General features: G+C 40.5%; 1 protein-coding gene across 1 annotated transcript; it reads left to right on the forward strand.

The window, feature by feature from the left end:
- Positions 1-102: 102 nt before the first annotated feature.
- On the forward strand, positions 103-18,091 carry RAD51C (RAD51 paralog C). Its single transcript, XM_084299468.1, has 9 exons — positions 103-264; positions 1,383-1,641; positions 1,850-2,016; positions 2,882-3,015; positions 5,459-5,590; positions 7,830-7,896; positions 11,442-11,502; positions 14,089-14,149; positions 17,819-18,091. Exons 1-9 carry the CDS (start codon positions 147-149, stop codon positions 17,918-17,920), a joined length of 1,101 nt encoding a protein of 366 aa, XP_084155594.1. The 5' UTR covers positions 103-146; the 3' UTR covers positions 17,921-18,091.
- The last annotated feature ends 3,190 nt before the right edge of the window (positions 18,092-21,281 follow it).

A 21,281-nucleotide genomic window follows, 5' to 3' on the forward strand; every position in this document is an offset into this window, starting at 1 on the left:
CTAACGGCCGCGGTCACGTGCCGGCTCTCCTCGCGCCTCAGCGGGCGGCGCATGCGCAGTGCTCCACCCCCCCCCCCGGTTGCCAGGCGGGGCCTAGCGCGGCCCGGTGCGGCCTAGCGCGGCCCTGGGGGGGGGGCGGCGGCATCATGCAGCGGGCGGTGGGCAGCCTGCCGCTCGGCCCCGCGCTGAGGGCCAGGCTGGCGGCTGCCGGCTTCCAGACCGCGCAGGAGCTGCTGGACACCGGGCCCTGCGGGCTGAGCAGAGGTAGAGGCACGGGGAGGGCTCGGGTCGGCCCCGGGGGGAAGCGGGTGTGGGGCGCGGGGCTGGGCCCGGGGTTGGGGGGGGCTCGGTGCTGCCTGAGGAGTCGCTCTGAGGGGACAGGGAAGGGGGGGGATGTTTAGGGAGTTCTACACCTCTCCAAGGAAGAAAATGGGCAAAAGTTCCTTCTCGTTTCCAAAATAATAATAATAATAATAAAAACAACACGAAATACACAAAAAAGTTGAGTGATGAGTACAAATAGGACGCTAAAAATTCAGAATATTCCCTTTTGCAAAAAAAAAGTTTAGTGGTAAACACAAATGGGACGCTAAAAATTCAGAATACGCCCTCTCGCTGACTTCCCCCCTTGCACGTTTGAAGCACAGTCAGCCACCGTAAGCAGTTAGGAAGCTGCTTTTGTTTTAAGCATAAGAAAGTAACGTGTACAGTTAAGGAGCTTTTTTCCTTTCAAGAATCTACAATGTGATTTGTACAGCCCTTGTAAGAAGCGCACCGCGATTTTTATTATTAGAAATTTTGCTATCTATGATGATCCGTTGTAGTGGTAGCCAGATCCTGGCCTCCCCGTGTATAAAGATGTACCCAAGCGTGCTTGTGCTGCCTCACTTCTGTTCCTAGGGCTGTGCTTCACATCTAAAAATAAGGTGTGAAGGTGCTCAGCCCCGGAATACCCCAAGTACTCACGGTACCAGCAGGTAGGTGTCACTACCACTTACTAGTCTGCAGCCTAACTTCGTTTTTCAGGGCCTTATTTGCTTCAAATGACGTTAACTTAACAGTGCATTCAGTGTAGACGATGCACATTGCTCTCCCAGATCCTAACAGCATCTGTGAACAGTGGTCTGGGCTTTTTATTTACACAGTGCTTATTGCCACCAGTGCATCATTGGTCTGAGTTGCTTTGAAAATCAGCTCTTTTGAAAATAAGGTCTTTAGTTCCGGAGATGTTGGCAAGCTCTGTGCACTATTACATTAAAAGAATTAATAATTTTGAGTTATGCATCAGAATTGGCACGTTTTGTTAAAAAGTTGTACTGTCTGTATTTTAAATTGCTGTTTATAAAAATAAGGTAACACTTCATGATTTTTGTCTCTCCTAGAAATTGGAATCTCCAAAGAAGAGGCACTGGAGGCATTGCAGGTTGTAAGGCAGGAATGTTCTGGCGATGCAGCAAGGACTGCTGGGGGAGCTGCCACCACCAGAAAGTGCACAGCACTGGAGCTTCTGGAAGAAGAGCAGGCACAGGGCTTCATCATCACCTTTTGTTCGGCCCTAGACAATATTCTGGGAGGTGGCGTGCAGCTGACAAAGATCACTGAGGTCTGTGGAGCGCCTGGTGTTGGGAAAACACAGCTATGGTATTTTATTTTTAGATTACTTTTGTGCAACTGAGAATCACTTTTCTTTGTTGAATTTAATTACAATGAGAGTCCTGATCAATTCGCAGTTTGATGTGGGCTAGGCACCTTCCTCTTCTATGTGTTTCTCAGCAGAAATGTAGTGAGTGAGGAGGGAAGATGCTTGTAACAAACGTGTTTATGGTTTTGTCTTTGTTTCCCGTGACAGCATGCAGTTGGCGGTAGATGTACAGATTCCAGAATGCTTCGGGGGTGTCTGTGGAGAAGCGGTGTTCATTGACACCGAAGGAAGTTTTATGGTAGACAGAGTAGCGGATATTGCAGCCGCCTGTGTGCAGCACTGCCAGCTAATTGCTGAAGCTCATCAAGAAGAAGGTAATGATTCTGTGACACGTTTCTTTCTGTCTAGTAGGCTGGGATCTGAGTGAAACTGGTGTGTCATAGGCTGCTATTTTGCAGTTTGAGAGTTTCAGCAGCAGTGCTGGCTTAAGTAGTTCTTCCTGCCAGCCTTTTACTTCCACCCCTACGTATGATACCGTGAACTGCGTCACTGTGACTGGAGCCATGCTGCAGGCTGAGCTGATCTAGTTTAAGAATAACTCTTTTTTCTGGGTGATGATTCGTTGGTAGTTTTTTGTTTGTTTTAGGGATCTTGGTTTATCTTTTTTAAATATGAATCACTTTAATGATTGAATTTACAGCAAAAGCAAACACAGCTCTGCCGGAAAAACTGAAGGATAAGGTGCTGCAGTGCAGAGACAGGAAGAGCAGCTGAGGAAAAAGAAAAGGCAGAATTTCTTAAGGCAGCATGGCTGAACGGTGTTTGAACAAAGATAAAAGGACACTTTTAGCCCAAGATAAATGGGCTACTTCCTGTACATTAAACAATGCATGATTAATGCTCACTGTTGTCCTCTAGTGGTGTTCTGGCTTGAAAATGATTTACAGGAAAAGTTCTTTTTCAGAAATTAATTTTTCATTTTTGGCACACTCCCTTGGAGGTTCAAGTGTACCCACGTGCAAGTGCTGAGATAGCATCTGCTCGCTACCTTCCTGACTTTCCAGCCAGATGGAAGACATGTTTTCCACACTCTTTACCTTCACTGTTTGTCTTAACAAAGTTTTTGGGGTGTTTGCTGCTGTTGTTGCTGTATGTGGAAGGCATAGTATGGTGGAATGACCATAGTAGCAATGCACTAGTATGGATTTCTGACTCAGTTATTCATCTATTTATTCTCAGATCATCAGAAGGCTTTGGAGACTTTTTCTCTTGAAAGTATCCTTTCTCACATATATTACTTCCGTTGCCGTGACTACATAGAGCTTCTAGCACAGGTCTACCTGCTCCCAGACTTTCTTTCAGAGCATTCAAAGGTAAGAGTTATTGCAGACTTACCTGAAGATAACATTCATTTTTCCACTAAAGATTTTCAGGGATACTCTCCGGTATAATAAGAGTAACATGCTGGTGCCTCATCAGCTTGGCTGGCAGTAATATACTGTCTGATGCCAGAGTACAAATGTAAGGCTTGTTTGCTTTTCATTCCTGTCCCAATTACTTCTGAAAGTAATTAGCTTTTGCTACCAATGCTGTCACCATTCTGAATCTCGAATTTAAGGTGAGGGTACTGGATCTTTGTTGCCACAAAGGTTATATTTCTATGAGGACTGATTTGGGAATCATCACACAACTGCCTTGCAGGTGTCTGAGCTCAGTGCGTGTGTGATGACCGTTGTGCAGGGGGATCAGAAGGACCTAGTGCCAGTTTTTTCCCCCTGGAAGATCACTGAGGACCAGAAGTATCCTGCACATCTTGGCATCCAGAAAGTGACTGTAACTTCTTTCTAGTACATCTTCTGTTGCTACAAGCAACGAGAGCCTGCAGCTTAACTCTTGGGTGGACTACAGCCAAAAAGTTGCCTACCATCTAGTTCTTAGTGAAATGCTGTTGCAAGGCATATTTTCTCCACCTCCCTTCCAGATTTCTAGGTTCTACACAGCAGATCACTCCCGAGCAGGATTTGGGGAAGGAGATTTGTGCCTCATTGCAACAGAGCACAAATCAGTGTTGTTTGGTTAAATTGTTTTTTGCATATCATTTCCATTTTTGGAAGCTATGATCTTGAAAGCACAGATGGGAGTCTTACTTTTGCATAGTGTAGTCTGGTATTTCCCTTTCTCTGCCAGGTACTAACGGTGCCCTGTTGTGTTTGCTCTTGTGGAAAGAACACGGCTTCATTAGCACAGTTACATTGGGCTGCAGTTCTTTGGTACCATCTGTGCTGATTATTGCTGCTTGGCCTGGAGCCTGAAATACTGAAGGTTGCAGGAAAACCATAAGACCTTCTGGTGGTTCCTTGGACAGGCTATAAGTGGCTCGACAGATTGCTCATTGCAATCTAGCTCTCATTAAAATTAGTTTGATCCTTCTGTGCAGATCTGGAGCTGAGACTGGGGACTGCAGGAAAATCTCCAGGTTTTAGGTTTTGTTAGGAGAGATGCAAAGAAAGACGGGGTGATACAAGTTACTTTAAGATCCTAGTAGTAAGAGAAACAACGATAAAGTATAAAAGGCTATCTTAGAAAATATCCTTGTCATAATAAACAATTCATTAAGGTCTTTCAGAGAAAAACTCTGATGTGAAGGGTATGTATTATTAAACTTTTTCAAAGCGAGGCTGTGTTATTTTATAACAAGTGCAGCGGGAAGAAAATAAACTAAATTACATCCTACCTGGGTTTTAATCTGATAGGCAAGTTACATAACTATGTATACATTCCCTTTTAATGTGAGTCATGTTTATACTGTTAAACTGATTGTTCTTACACTCAACAATTATACACAGCAAAGATGAACAGGCTCATAGAAATTAATTTGCAGGAAGGAGAAAAATTATAAGAGAAAAACATCTTATTTTGGTTCCAACTATTTGGTGTTCTTTTCAAATAAAGATTTTTTTTCTTCCAGTTGGAGCCACAGGGCCATTTCACTGTGTTTGCTGCAGGCTTATATATTCCAGCCACAAAGCTACTTTCTACTAAATGAGTTAAATCAATATACAGAAAATGAGAATTTTCTTGTTTCCACTTTGTTGTCTTGTACGTTAATGCAGATAGCCAAGATTTTAGAGACAGCTTAACGTGAACACCGTAAGGCAATCCATCTCCCTTCTGTATTTCAGGCAAATTTGGGTCAACAGAACAGCTACAACAAATTAAGTTAGTATAAATCAAAATCCCAGACTAATGTTTATGTAGTGTCTTGAGGGTGATGAGCCTGCAGCAGCATTGTGCTCAGCTAATGATTGCTACAAAAGCCATAATTCAGCAAAGCAAGCGTCTCCAGGCAGGATAGATACTCAGCTCCATTGCATAGCGTCTGGACTATCTTAAAGCATCTGTTAAAATGAATGCTTCCGAGATAGATGGGACCTTCAGAATGTGATGATATTAACAGTGACTGCAAACAGCATGTCTTCTGGTTTTGGTTTGGCTCTTATTTTTTGAGGGAGAAGGTGAAATAAAGTGTTCGCGGAGAGTTGACTGAAGTATAGTTCTGTGAATAATACAGTACTGCACTTAGCAAGCATTCTAGTGCGTTTGGAGCTTGAGGTTCTTTACCTCGCACTCTTTTGTGCAATGCTGATTGTCTGCAATAACATTAAGTTTTATTTGATACTCTCGTGGATGCCAGTATAGAAAATTATCACCTTGTGTAAAACATCCCGAAGCTGTTACAAAGAGCTGTAAGATCTCTTTTGTTTTTTTCAGTTTGTAGGATAGTAATGACAGTTCTTCCTTTTCTTCTGTGTTGAGGTCCGACTGGTGGTGATTGATGGAATTGCATTTCCATTTCGCCATGACTTTGAGGACCTCTCACTTCGAACAAGGCTTTTGAACGGTCTGGCACAACAGCTGATCATCATAGCGAATGATCATAAATCAGCGGTAAGTCTGGGTAGGCTTAAATCACAAAAGATGCTACTTTGGAATAAATACATTACAAAGAATTAAACCAATGTGATTTGTAGTTGTCTGTAGACAGCAAATTAAAGCTGCAGGAATGTCCTTTCCTATTATGTTTGCCAGTTTGATTGGTAAGTATAGATGAATCACACAGGCAAAACTGTGTAGATGGAAAATTCTTGCACTTGCCAAAGTAAGTAAAATTTGAATAAAAAGCATCCTGTGAATCTTAATTAAATGGTAGTGTGTCTTTTTTTCCTATTGTTTCATATCATCTTCTTCCATAGTTTGGTTGGAAATAGAATGCTTCTTCAGTAACTTCTCCCTACAAAGCACACACGTTAAACGCCATCAGAATATTTAGCAGTTACAACTACCCTTTGTTTAAAAATAAACTACTGTCTCAGCGGAGGCTCTGTCCTTAAGGAGGAAAAACAATTTATCTGCTGCAGTTTGGTTTGCTGTTTTGGCACCCATGGAAACCCACAGCTTCCTTCCTGGGCATTGTTCCTCCATCATTTATGCCAGTATGGAGGCCTGCAAGTGTGCAGCCGTGTAACCAGCAGATGGCACTCGGAAGCTGTATCTGTTCCAGAAGTTGTTTTGGCAAGTCTGTTATGGCACAAAAAAGCATTGTTCAGGAATTAGAGCTTACTGGGTCTCAAAATGGTGCTTGCCACTGTATCTGTTTCCAGGTGTCTTGCTTCCTTGTCACCCACAACTCTCTCTCGCAATTGGCTTTTGTTCGGAACTGCTAAAAATGAGCCTCCCCTTCTGCTTCCTCTGATAGCTGCAGGAAGGGAAGGAGCACAGCTCTGTGTTCTGCCTGGGTTAGGTGATGGTGCTCGCTGCTGAAAGCGTGCCCCTTTTCCCCTATGACATGAATTATAAATGCTCCTCCTGTTGGTGTGAGCACCAGGGGACACGAATGTTATGTGACTGTTTCGTTTGCACAGCCTCCAGTTAGAGTGCTTTCACTCGTAAATTGGGTACCTGGTGACCTTGAGAGGGAGTGGTTGTCATTGTATCATGTTTTTTTTCGTCAAGGGAAATACACTTTTTTTTTCTATTGAAAAAGTGAGGAGTTCAGTACAAACCCTTGCTAAATAAACACATGATTAAAAAAGAATGATCAGTCACAGAGCCTCAGAAATGGTTTAACTCAGTGACCTTCTCGTTAGTTCTTGAGTTAGACTGCAAGCTACGTGGAAATAAATTCGGAAATTACTTGACTGGCAGCAGAGCTGGGCAATCTGAATGGTAGCAAGGTAATTCTCTTGAGTTTGTAAAGGTGAACTCAGTGGGTTGTGCTGGGATGTCCAGAGCAGCCCTTCCCCAGTAATGAGGTGGGGAGCCTTTGGGGGGCTGCTGTCATCCATTTGTGATGAGTTTTAGCGTGTGCCCCTTGTGCTCAGTGGAGTTGCTTGCTCTAGTGTGCTTTTCTACCTGTTCAAGTAAGAATCATACAGCATGTCAAACAATGAAAACCCGTAAGGTTTAAGATAGGTACGTTGTTTTTTTATTTTATTTTTCATTTTTAATGAACTTTGCAATTAATATTTCTGGCTCTTTTCTGTCTCACCCACCCCCATTTCTACCAGAGATCTAACCTAGACTGTCTGTGAACCTCCTACGAGTGATTTGTGCTGCGAAAACACTCCCCCGCTCTGTCTGTTCACTTTCATTCTGCTTTGTATTGTACCCTCTTGCGCATTTTTAGACTACAAGGTGCAGAAATTCTGTTAATCACTAGACTTATACACGCTTTGTGCAGCACCATCAAGGTCATTTATGCCACAGTGACTGAACTCTCGTCTCTGTATAGAGGGCTAGTACAAGTCATGTGCATCTAGATACTGATCCAAACAGTATTCAATACAAATGCTGTAGAAGATACAAGCTGTGCAGAATTTGTGTCCCTTGGGAAAGAATAAAATTATTTATTTATTTATTTATTTATAAGTCTTGAATGATAGATTTAAAGGCCTTTCACGCACACTGAAAATACATTTTGCAGGCTTGTCTTATTTTGTTTTGGCTGTTGAGAAAAGATGAGGCACCTTTATAGTTTCTTCTTGTTAACACACTGCTTCATTTCCGTTGGCAAGAGTTGTGCTTAAGGAATTATTTCATCAATAAAGCTTTTTACAAATCCATGCCTTCCCTCCCACTAGTATGCTGCTTTTCTGGAAATTTTGTTTGCTTCTGTTTCCATTTATAGGTAGTTCTGACAAACCAAATGACAACAAGGATTGGACAAAGCCAGTCCACGTTGGTACCTGCTTTAGGTAGGTATTTAGCTTGTGAGTTGAAACCTGAGTTAATATTTCCGTGTACGACTTCTCTTTTGGCATTGTGAGCAAAGGAAATGAAGTTGCCTGCTGAATTTCTGCAGAGTAGCGGAATCCATGGTGAAACTGTTAGTCCCATCTGGAACCGCCAGCACTGGGGAACTGCAGTAGGGCTTATATATGTCAGCATTGTAATTATAATTAGCAACTATTAAATTTTATTCTAAATGCAAACATGGCATGGAGGTTAGAGTTACGGTTAGGTATTTGAAAAGGGATTAAAAATGTCAAATGTCATGACATTTGAAAATTGCAGGAACTCAGATTGAGAACATTGGACTTTTTTTTTGTTTTTCAACAATTTTTAATACTTAACTCTGTATTATTACACCTATCAGTATTCCTTAAGCAGACTGAATCACCCTTTAAGGGGAAGCACATGGTGCTGCTAAGAACAGCCTGAGTAACTAGATGGAGACCTGCATCTAGTGTGATGCAGCCTTCCCCTGAGGATCTTAGGCTGTGGAGGTACCTCTGTTCCAGCTGCAGCTGTGTCAGCTAAGGAGGCCACTACTCCTGCTGGAGGTCACTGCCTCATCCTTTATGCTGGCTGAGCTGTTTGTGACTGTCTCCCAATCCATTTCTGCCAAAAGTGGGCCAGGTAAGCTTCAGCTATTTAAGTAGTAAGTAAGCTGCTGGTAAATCAGGTAATTTAGGTTGAAACTGTCTGGTGAGTGATCATACAAAGAACGTAGGGATGGAGGAGGGAGCATTAAACCTCTAGCACAAAGGTGGCGATGACCAGGTTAAAGCACCAACAAGAACACGTGTCCAGTTTAGTGGTTGCACACCTCAAAATACACTGCAATTTCCTGAATTCCCTGAGAATCATTCACTGCCTCTCCAGATAAGTTTAAATTGTTTGTTTTGCCATCACACTTGAACATGTTTCTATTGCTTATTTGCAAAGGTGTTTCTTACTTGGTGCGTGGCTGGAACTGCCTACCCATTGCTCCCTGCAGCTAGGATGTAGAGGGGAGTTCTTTGTGGGATCCTCAATTACAGCCTGCCCGTAGTGTGTTTAAGTGTTCTTTTTACGGGCTTCCATTTCACCCTGTAATGAGCAGAATACCTCGTATAGAGTTTTCTGCTGGTCTGGTCTCCCTAGCCACAGGGGAAAATAGAACAGCTCTTCTGAAGTAGAGGTTTTGACAAATTAAGAGTTAAATTCTGAGCTTTTTCTTCTTGTAGGTCATAACTACACATTATTTTGTGATGCAGTTAAAGGGCACAAATTCTCTGACCACAGCTTCAGTTTCTGTGAACTAAGTAATGAACCCCTTGTCCTGGAGGGGAAGGAGAGAAAGGGGACAGTACAAAGGCAAAGATGTTCTCAGTGTCTGTACAGGCATTGAACCATTAGGCACAGATGTAAGATAAGATGAACAAATACAGATCATCTCCTTGGAGAATGTGGAACTCTGAGCTGTGCATGCAGATAAAGCACCAGCTTTCAGTATCTGACCCTTTTTGTCATTTTTGCCTCTTGCTCTCTGATGTATTAGTTATTTTTGGCAGCCTTTCTGGCTATAAACTGAATTAAAGCTAATAGATTCTGTCCTTTTTAAATAGCCAGCAATGTTTGAGAGCTATTCTGTTTATTAAGTTGCAGGGACAATAAAGAATATGAAAGGATTCAGAGCAGGCTATAATTCATAGGCATCACGTATTGTCTTGCGCATATTTTTACTTTTTACAAACATTTAATTTGACATAACCTCCTATTGACCATAAACTGATTGTGACTCTCACCAGAGCATGTGTAACCACATGGTGTTGTTGAACTAAATAGTATGTACCCTGCAAAATTGAGGGTTTGTAGCAGCTGGTAAAAAATTCAAGCAAGGAGATGTTCTTTTCATTCTAAACAGCAATATCTCAAGTTGAGTATTTCAGAATGATACAAAGCTGTTTTCAATTTGATGTGAATTTATTCCATAGACTCAGTGCAAGTATTGAGCTGGTGGATTACGGTGTGGCTTTTTATGACCCTCTCTGAAAGGATGCTATTTCAACAGCCCCATTGTAAAGGCTAAAGAACCTCATACTCAGCTATGCTTGGTTGTAGCCAAATAAACTATTTAGGAATGGGTCAGGAGCAAAACCCCAAATGAAGTGAATCCTATTGCCTCCCCTACATATTTTTTCCCCCATTGACTGGTAAGCCTTTGACATTTCTAAGATTGTACAAAGGCATTAATCTCTAAACTCTTACTCATCTTCCTAGCAGAAGGGAAGCTCTTAATTATGAGGAAAAAAAGCACAGATGCTGCAAGGTATTAAGTCAAGAGCTTTATGGAGGGGCAGCTTTCTTTCCCACCAGTGATAGCTAAGCTGGGTGTTCCTAGACATTTCTACTTGATATATTTAGAAAGGAGGTCAAATATTAATCTGCAACCAGTTTAACTCAGAAATGTCTCGTTTTACAGTAGCATACTTTTCTTATATTTGATAGAGTTGGAAAAATTCTGGTGTGGAATTTGTACCCATTGTAAAATGTGTTTTGATCTGACTCGGAACTGTGTCTGGTAGCCAAAATCTCAAATTAAATATCATGGAGCGGGGTCTGGCAAGATGCCTAGAGGGCCTAGGTCTTCAGCCAAATCATGTTTTTTTTCTTTACTATGCTACAATGAGTACCAGAGCCCATGGGGCATGTGGGCCTAGAGACGTGATGGAGATCCAATGAATAAGTGATCCAGAAGTTAGACCTGTGTGCAGGTGAATAGGAGAGGCTTGCAGCACTTAACCCAAATGACTCTTAAAATCTAATCCATCTTCAGACTACTGAACGGATGAACAGAGAAAAACACCAAATAAATCTGTCTGTAAATTGACTGAGCTTGGTAGGGGTGAAAAAACGGTGGGGCCATTTCCCATGAAATACAGTAACATTCCTAACTTGGTTCTCTTTTTATTTTTCTTTTCCCTTCACTTTTGGTTGTGTTCCTTTTGCATTCTTCTGTCAGAAGTGGAAGACTGCTTCAGGGGCCCTTAATACTTTAATAATCATTGACTTTTTCCCAAAGCATGTATCCCAAAGGGAGTGATGTTTGCTTATAATTACGCCTAAGAGACAGAATATCAGAATCTTAGAGTAGGATTTAGACATACCCACTAGACTTCTTAAGTAGTAATTAGAAAAATCTTTTCTTCCTACTGCCTCTGTTTTCAAGATTAGTCTAGTACCCATCCTTTATTAAGTATACATAAAAAATTTCTACAAATACAAAAAGTACTGCATCAAGCTTTCTATAAAATACAGTGGAGTCCATGGGTTATTCATTGTTTCAGTATATTTGATCCTTGCATGTATGAAAAAGATGTGATTCGTTACTACAAGAAAAGTATATATGGTTTAATCGTGGTGGGTTTTTTGTTTGTTTGTTTGTTTGAAGACTGGTCTAATTTCACTTCAATTTACTGATGCTGCTGCTTTTATAGGAGATAAATAAAATGGCCTGTCATTTTATGTTACCCAGGAGAAAGCTGGGGACATGCTGCTACTGTGCGTTTAATCTTTCACTGGGACAAAAGTCAGAGGTAAGTGAAAGTGTAGGCCAGTAAGGTACATAGCAATACTGAGAAGTGTGACATTTCAGAGTCTTTTCAAACCAGCTCTAGTTGCCAAGCAGGGTTTTGAATTTGACTTTTGTCTTTGGTCTTCTATGACCCAGGCTATTGAGGCTTAAGAACTATCTAGTTCAACCTAAGATGGTGTCACTGAACTGTTCTGCTTCTCCTTTTTATTATGGTCGGCTTGTTGCAGTGCTGTGCCATGTCTGATCAAAATAGCCTAATGGCAGTTCCCTAGGCTCAAGAATTCAGGATCTGGCAGCTAGGTTTAAAAAAAAAAAAAAGTTACGGCTTGTCTCTGTCACAGACTTGTGAGCTTTCCTGCAAATTCATTCTCACTGTATGTACTTTGCAAGCAGGGAGTAGAATTTCTTTGCTTCCGTCTTTTAGGCCCCGGTCAGTATAAATCTGTTTGATGCCAAAGAAAGCGTTCCACCTGCATATTAAGTCTCACAAAGACAGAACAGAGGCCCCTTAGCCTCAGTGGCAGCTGTTGGACCTTTCCGGTTTTAAATGTGGTAGGATGGTTCTGAAATACTGGACAGCTATGCAAATACTCAGTTACAGTGAGCTGTAGAGGATTGGGAAGAGAGCTGCCTTACAGTACAGAGTGGACCTATGGAAGATAATTTTAGAAGCCCAAAGGAGTGAAGATGACCCTTCTAAAAACAGTATAAACTTCTGTCTGCTGCAGTGAGGTCTGCTTTGTTTCCTGGTTCTTTCTGTATTGCAAGCTCACTTCCATTTCCTGGACAGTTGAATTTGCCTTGCATGTAGTATCGCAGTGCTGCGACTTGAGGAGGCTTGGTTCAATTCCCTAATCTTCTGCAAACAACATACAAAAACGCTACTGGAGTGCTGTAGTGCATAGTTTTGCTTGTTAAACTTGAAAGAGAAATGCTGTGACATTTTCTTACGGAATTTTGTTTTTCAGATTCTGAGTTTGAAGGCAATGCAGAATGATTACAGCTGTCTGTTTAATTTTGAATTAAATTAACACTGATTAGTTAACAGCCTTTATAAGGGAGAAGTTGCATCAACATGACGATTGCGGAATGAACAAAAGTTAATTTTGTATATCAGAATTGAAGAGCTTTTTTTTCCTTCTGCAACAGAGTGAGGAAATATGGAGGTATAGGTTCCAGAAAGAAAGACAAAGATAGGCAAACGTGGTTTATTTACTGTGCTAAATATGCAGCTAACGTGGAGCAGGGCGTGCAGAAGCATAACAATTTAGATTATAACTGCCTATCTGTAAAAAGCAGAAGTAGCTAGCTTTTGTTGCACGTGTACATAAGTTACCTGTAGCTGATGATCCATAGTGGTTTTGTCGTTCTTGGTTTTATATTAGGTTATTGAGGTGCAAAGATGACCATTAGAGAATCCATTTGCCTTTTTTATTATTATTATTTTACTGTGCTTTGACTAAATGTGATACCTGTCTCTTTCTTTCTCTCTACTACTGGAAATGTGTCAGAGCTTAATTACAAGGGCTCTCAGTACTGTGAGGAAAGATCCTGTTGAGTCAGAGGTATGCAGCAGAGCTCCAGCTGAGCGCTTGTAAAAGCATGGCTTCTACAGCTTCAGATTTAGGCTGTTTTGTAAAGTGTAACCCACCACTTACATGTTCTGAGGAATTCCCTGCGTAGCTAATATGAAGTGGCAGTGTTCCTCAGGCTGTAATTACGTGCTCTCTAATAGAATGGCACCTCAGGGAGGGAAAAAAAAATAATTAACAAGATCCTTGGTAAGCTGTCCTGGAACAGAGAGAACACTTTCTGAATTGGCTTTGCATAAGTGTAGTTTTGGGCAGGTGGGCTTGGTGCAGACTAGCAGCCATGGAACTGGTTGAAAAATCTCTTGCTGTTGAGGTGTTTTGCAATCTTCAGTCTGTGTTATACAAGCACTTACTGGGCTAGGTGCTGCATAAGCAGAAATCAAGATACATTGCTTAGAATCTAAATGAACAAAATCGAAAAAGTGTTAAAGGAGAAATACAAGAGAAATGATTTACTCAAAGCTATGCTGTATGTCAGTGGCAAGGTCAGGCTTAGAAATAGAACATTTTGTTCTCATTCTTCATCTACTAGGTTATATTGACAGCCTTGTGAAGTACCTAGGAAAAAAACTCCCAGAAAGTTTTTGAATTCTTGAGAGTATCTCCCAACCCTGAGAGGTGAAGCAACAAATGATTGCTTAATGTAGTAGGAAAGAATTATGCTCAAAACCTTTTTTGTTTGCATTTTAAGAAAGTGGCATTTGAAATTAATTCAGAATTAATATTGTTCATAAAAAGTGATGAAATACTGTGATGAAGCAAGGCTAATTAGTCGTTCTTTGTTAGTAGGCCTGTATTGTATTTGAGCTGACAGGTCACACAGGGAGGGGATTTTGGCATCCACAATTTATACAACCTATATGAAAATACACACGTAGGAATTGCACTGGTGATCTACTCCATGATTGTGGGAAAATTTGGGTCTGATCATTTGGTTACTTGGAATTTTGTATTATTGTATCGCTGATGATTATTATCTGTTTTTGTTTAACCAGGTTGGCAACGTTGTACAAATCACCGAGCCAGAAGGAGTCAACCATACCATATACCATTACAGTTAGTATTTCTTTTGGGATGGAGATACAGAAATGTTAGATGTAACTTTTCAGATACAGACAAATCTGAGAATGCAGTTTGCTTTCTTAGTGTTGCATTTCAGCTTACTTAGCCAGGAATACTGGGATGTCTCCAGGTTAATGAATATTTTGCTCCTTTTTATAAAAATGTTCCAGCATGTTACTGCTCTTAAGAGTTAAAAGAGTTTGATTTCAAGAACAAATTTACAGGCAACGTGCATCCATCTCTTCTTGTGCTATTGCTGCTTAGTTTATCTGCCCTTGATGTTAACTCTTGGCCTATGTGCGATTCCAGAAGACAGTCTTGCACTCTGAGCCTTCCTTTCGGGAGACCTCAGCAAGCCAGGCTGCTTTCTCTCTTGTCAGACTGTTTGTTTCCCCAGTGGCTCCTCTCTGCATCTGTTGCAGTTTGAATGTATTTTTTTTAGGACAAGAATGAGCATCACATATGGTATTCCAGAGGCCTTAGCAGTGCTTTATGCCATACATATTTCCACATCTCTGCTCTAAGTACTTTGCCTGATATAACACAGGTTGTACTTAGGTCTTTTGTAGCTTTTGTAGTGTCCTACCAGTGACCTTATGACCAGGCAGTACCTACAGATTTTCTTCTTCCATCACTATTAAATGATGAGCCTCCAGCTGGAGTCCTTATTCAGCCCTAGGTAAATTCTATGATTTTCTTTTGTGGAGTGTTTAGGTGCATATTAATGAGAATATATATTGTCTAAAGTGTTCATAGGTTAAAAAGCAAGCACTCAACTTTCGTATCTTCAAATGTCAGATACATAGGTACATGCCATAGCTATTTGCTGTGTGTCCTCATGGAAACACGTTGCCATAGCATTTCCTGCAGATTTTAATGCTGCCATAAAATGAGGTCTTCAAACTATTGAGTAGAAATCTGATTTTTTTTCCTCACTTCTAAATATATTCACCTGGATAGATGAAATACCACTTTATATGTTATTATTTTTTTTTTTTTAGATCTGTAAAGACTGGAAGGGTAAATGGGAACGCATTCTAAGGTTGTTTAGATCATGTGGAGTGACTGTGTAGCCCTCTCTCTCCAGCTGCCAAACGCATGGATTTTATCTTAGTTTAATTGCCTTTTCAGCTTTATACATATTATAAAACAGCTATGTTCTCCTCATCCATGTGAATGCACACTATCTTGAAATACAGTTGAGCATGCATCCTAATCAAAGATTAGTTAAAACTTCAGATTATCCCCGTGTTTTTTTTTCCCCCTTAATCCTGTTGAGCTGCTTCAGCAGACGGTTTCTCTAAGTAAAAAAAAAAATGTATTATCCCTGTTTCTTTCATGAAATTTGGGTCTAATTGTAACTGTTTGCTGTTACTATTTCTCATTCCCATCTCAGTGGTTAAACTGGAAGATGTAAATATGTGTTCAGTGCTTCCAAATAATCTAGCACATCTGTGTGTGCATACATCTATAACCAGCATACAAAAAATCATAAATTCAAGAAGCTCAGATCCTCTAAGATGCTTAGGCTTATACGTGCTGTTAATTTCAATGCAAATCAGATAGCCAGTTTGTCAAAAGTACCAAACTGTTCGGTGCCTGTATGCTGATGGAGAAGTATGTAACTTAGTGCCTGAGCTCTAGTTCTTTTCCAAGTGTTGGTCACCAGTCTGAGCAAGCGTGGAAGCTGTGAAACACCTACCAAATTAAATACTACTTTTCACAGGCTGATAAAGATTCATTCTTAAGTGCAGAATAAGAAATGCAAATTGATTTAAGCACAAGGGAATAAACGGGTGAATCAGATGAGCTAAATGTCCCAGGTAGTATGACCTGATTATTTGATCATGAAAGGCAGAGACCCAGAACCTGTACCCTGGGTAGGAACTGTTGGTATTTCCCTGAAATTTGGAGAGTCTGCCAGACTAACAATGAGAATACCTTTACCTTTCAAGTAATAACACCATCTATCTTTGTCAGTCCTGATGCAGTCTGTGGACTCCAGGAGACACTGAAGACCAACCCAGAATGACAGTAACAAGTCCAAGCTACATAGGTCCAAGTGGCCCTTTTTAAACCATAGTTCTGTTAGCCATGTTCTCTCCATATAAAGATGATTATCAGGCTTTGGATACGCATACAAAATTCTTATTTTCTTTTTCACTGGAGAGAGGCTGTGTCTAGTATACACATGCCTTTAACTGAATGCAAAACATCCATACTAAGCAGCCTACTCCATCATGTTCTGGCCTTTATAGCCATTGGAATGCTTTTACCGAGAGTCTAGCATGCTGGATTAAGTGGATTCTTGGCTTTGATCCACCTTTGTGCCTAAGGGAAATGGCAAAGATTAGATGCAAGCAGCAGTGAAACACTAAACTTGAAGATTCCCCATTATGCTATTTAGAATAACACTTGAGTTGCTTAAAATAGAGGGACTGCACAAGTTCTGCCCTTGTGGCGCTCTAGCTGTTTGTTCCCTTAAAAAAAAATAGCAGACTGAGGCATTTAGAATTAGAAATAGAGAGATGAGAGACTTAAGCAAAACATTTTGTTTGGTTTTGTCTTGGGTTAATCTTGGTGTGGGACACGTTGGCATTTTATATAAAATAAAATGTCACATATTTGATAGTAATTCTAGCTGATTTTTCACACTGCACTAACCTGAAGTGCCAGCCTTCCTGAAATGCTCTCACCCCCCTCCCCTTGTCTCTACCTGGGTGTTTAGGATTCCCAAAACAATTTCTTTTTCTTTTTAACACCTTTTCCTGTCTTAAGTCTGTACTGCAGTGAGAGCCCTTCACCAAGCTGTCAGCAGGGCTCCCTACACAGCATTTGGAGATGGAAAGACAGTTGCAGGCTTCATATAACATCTCAATGTTATGTGATAATTGATGACATTTAACTAACCAAATTTTCCAGATCTTTCATATTTTAATATCTTTTAATATCATCAAACTGTGAGCTAATGCAACAGAAAATACCAGAGTTACTAAGCAAATTAGATCACCTTAAGCTCTCTACTGGGTAGCAGCATCTAGTTTTCAATTCGATGTGTAGTTTTTGGCAGTTAAAGGTTCTCAGCCCATTGTGTCCCATAAATCACTATGCTGGGGCAGTCTCTGCAGTCTGGAAAGACTGATTCAGATACCCTGTTCTTAAAATGTCTCATCAGTGTTTTCAGTTCATTAAATAGATGCATGAAGCAAAAATACCCTAGGTCTTAGAGATTTTCAGTTTTGTTTCTGAAAATGGCTGAGGTGATTAATAATCCAGCAGTCATCTTGCTTCCGTGGGAGTTTGACTTGAATATGGGCTGAAGGATTTGGCTTTTAATTTAAATAAATAGACAGCATAAGTTAATTTACAGAGAAGCACTGCTTTGCAGTCATAGGGGTTATTAATGGTAAAATGAAGATGCTAGCCTCACTGATGAAGAGAAAGTATCTTTAAAAAGTAAAACCAGGAGAGGCAGTTATTAGTCAGTATGTGTGCTGAGAACTTTTCAGTTCTGAGCTTAGCCTGGTCTATAAACATTCTGCAGCCACTCAGCTAAAATAAACGATAGCATCATGCCTTCCTTATTCTGATCTTCTGGGAACTAGTTACTCATGCTTTATATCCATAGAAGTGATATCACATGATTTTACTTACATATTACAGCCCCATGGCTTCCGAGATGTGCAGCCTCCAGCTGTCACCCAAAACACGGAAAGTACTGAAATGAACCCTCGCAAACGGCCTCGGAGAGAAGAGGAAAAATAACAGCAATTCAAAAGAGAATACAAAAAGGTGTGCTACTGGAGAACAGCTGCATAGAGAACAGGCAACCAGAGGTAGCCTGACAGACTCTTTAACTTAAATTCCTGCTTCTGGACATTATTTTAATGTTAAAACTACACTATGAAAATTTATGTGGCAGAAAACTCCTTTGTGTATGGCATAATTTTATAATAAAATCTTTTTTATATAATAAAAGGCTTCTGCTTTTTTGAGATGGAGAATACAACTACTTTTACTCCGGGTAAAAAAAAAAAAAAGAAAAGGCAATGCGAGCATCTAGTGCAGTATGTTTAATGACACAGTTCTTGATCACTCATCTGTTTTTGTGTGCCTCTGAATTTTAACAAGGTTTCATGCAGCAATCTGCTCGCCTGCCTCAAACCAGGGCAAAAAGCTGTGGAGCTGCTGATAGATGCTCTAAGATAAATACATGCTTAAATACTATGCCAGATTGGGACATTAGCCCTTACCTGCTGCAAAGTCCTTGATCAAGGGCAGTCAAAGCACTGTTTTGAACTTCTCATTTATCTTGTAGTGGTAAGATAGAGACAAAAGACTAGATTTGAAGGACAAAAGCTTTAATCCATATGTTCCTATCTGGGTAAGTGAGAATGTTTACCATTGTTTGAGCCAAACTGCTGCCTAGCCCTTAGCTTCTCCTTTTACCAAAGCATTCAGAATGAAAATTCTGTATTTGGAGTCTGTTTTGTTTGTGGCTTTCATTTAACAAAGAGGAGACCAGAGCTTCTTAGACACCAGCAGTATATTAGCAGCTCCACACTCTAAACCAAATGAATGAGTGTCCACTAAAAATACAGCAGGGATTTGTCCTTTTTTATTAATAGAGAATAAATTGATGAGATTATTGGAGGAGAAGAAAGGTATTACAGTGCAAAATAGTAATTACTTCAATTGTGAGAAGTGTTTATTTGTACACATGCACACATATGACCCCTTTCTGGCACAGTTTGATAATGTTATAGCTGAGGAAACTCAGCCAGCAGACTAAATGGAAAATTCAAGTTGTGGGAGTCACTATCTTTAATTTTTAATTTAGCAACACTAAACTGCCTTTGCCTTAAAACAAAATTCAATGCTGAATCTGAGTCACAAAACCTCTCTATTTAAAAAGCTGCAAGGAAGTGGCAGTGATTTGTAGATCATTATAGTATTTAGATATAATTTACATAATAAAATATTAAAAGGAAAAGTAGTCAGTTGCCATACACCAAACTGGGCTCTATCAAAATTTAAAAACCATGAGTCAGGGAGAAGCTCTCCAGCAAGCATGACAGAGGAAGAAAGACGGCAGGATTTGTGACTCAGACAAACATTTCCATGCAGGAGACACAGGCAAACAAAAGGGTCCTACTGCATGTGATGTCACCAAGCAAGCGCTCCATTTGGGAATAATAGCTTCCTACGTGGCGCGGTGCGGGAGGGGGGAGCTAGCACAGTACACATGTTTACGTAGCCACAAGGAAAACCATCCATTAAGGATGTTGTGGCGATATTTTAAGAAGCACTGCTGGTTACGAGTGATAGCTGCCATCTAGCATGTTTGGTATTTATGGAAAAATCCATTCCTGTCAATGTATTGTCTTCTGATTTAATATCCTCAGCACGTCCTTCCATGTGCGTGGAGAGTAAGGATGTCTCCAATACACTATTAATTTCAGCTGGGTGTTCTGCTTTTTGTTTGTAGTAGTGTACTGTCCAGAAGCCCGAGCTGAGATGCTGATCCTGTATACCAAGATAGATCATTTTGTCTGAGTAAGCGTCAGATCTTCAGTATTCTAGATGTCATTATCAAAAACAAACAAACAAAAGAGTAGTTCCTGGTTAACAGTGGGAGTTACAAAACCTTTAAAAGAAATACTGGAAGCTGTCTATGCTGAGGTTTTATGTGTGTGTATATATATGTATAAAAAAAATAAAAATCAGCTCTGCAGACCAGAACTAGAGAGAAGGATCTGTTGGCAGAGACAAAATTAGATTAAATGAGCCAGATTTTGTTCTCATCTGCTGGAGACAAGGAAGCCGTGCTAGGCTTGGAACTGCATATAAAGGAAGAATTGGACCACTGTTTCACCAATAAATTTTCCATGGCAAGTTGATATTTTCTTACATGTACCTAGACTTTTCTTGCATTTCAGAGCATCAGGGCACAACAGTGAGTGGCAGAAAACAATTTTATGACTGCACCAAGAGTACAATTCTAACTAGCTGCTTCATAGCACTGAATCTGAAATAAAATAGGTTGTTTGGTTTGGTGCTCAAGTTCCACTTTTCTGAAAGGCAACGGCTTTCACCGTCACGCTGAGTTTAATATTATTCAGTTTTGTAGGGCTGACATTTACTTGTGATGTAGGAACCTCCTCTGTCACCACAACAAGAACACAGTATCCACCACAAGGCTTGGCAAGAAGAACACTCTGTGGTTAGGATGGGCTGCTTCTCAAGCCTAGAATCCTGCTTTGAAGCTCCTCAGTTTGGGAAGGGAAAATAATTTATTTCTTCCTGATTTTACGTGTTCTTTTCCATCTGACAAACCAACTAACTTCCAAGTAGAATAAGATTAAGAAAACCCAAGAGGAAATAGCTTAACCGAAGGAAGGAAGGTGTAGCCAAGGTTCAAGTTATGCGGTCAGTCTCATATTAAAGTCAATTACAAACTGGTTGACTAATGTGGAAGGAGGCTCAGCTGCTAACCTGGATGTCAAATGCAGTGGTCAGAAAAAATATTTAAAACATAACATCTATTTTTCTGTCGAATTTCAGTTACTTGGGGCAACAGGACTAAACTTAGATTTCCTCTAAGGCATTTCATGGGTTAATGACAAAGGTGAAATCCTTACTGCCTGCTTTTTTAACTCCATCCTTTTTCTGAACAAAAAGTGTACATGTATGTCAGTTGGAAGGACAAGTCACTACGTTACAGCTTCTCAGAAGTGATTGTCTCATGATCAGGATCATAATGATTTAGAAAGGCACATTAAGCTATATTATACTGTTTTAACATGTATTAATTTTATACTAAATATGTTTAAGTTACAAAATATGGTTTGATGCTTTCTTGTCCTACGACTGAGTACCATGAGGGAAATAAAATAAATAGAGCACATACGTTGCGGTATCACAGATGTTACAACAGAATACATAAGGGAAATAATACTTCTCCGTACAGAACGAGGAGTTAACCCGCGGCTGCCAACCATTCCAAGTGCAGCCACCCTGCTGTAGGGGAACGCGAGCCACCGGCTGCTGAATTTGGCAGTGTCATAGGGCTGCCAAGCAGCCTGCCCAGTCCTCCTCCGCACCAGTCCTCCCCGCGACTGGGAAC

This window comes from Netta rufina (assembly GCF_964035555.1).
Source record: "Netta rufina genome assembly, chromosome: 21".
Taxonomy (NCBI): domain Eukaryota; kingdom Metazoa; phylum Chordata; class Aves; order Anseriformes; family Anatidae; genus Netta; species Netta rufina.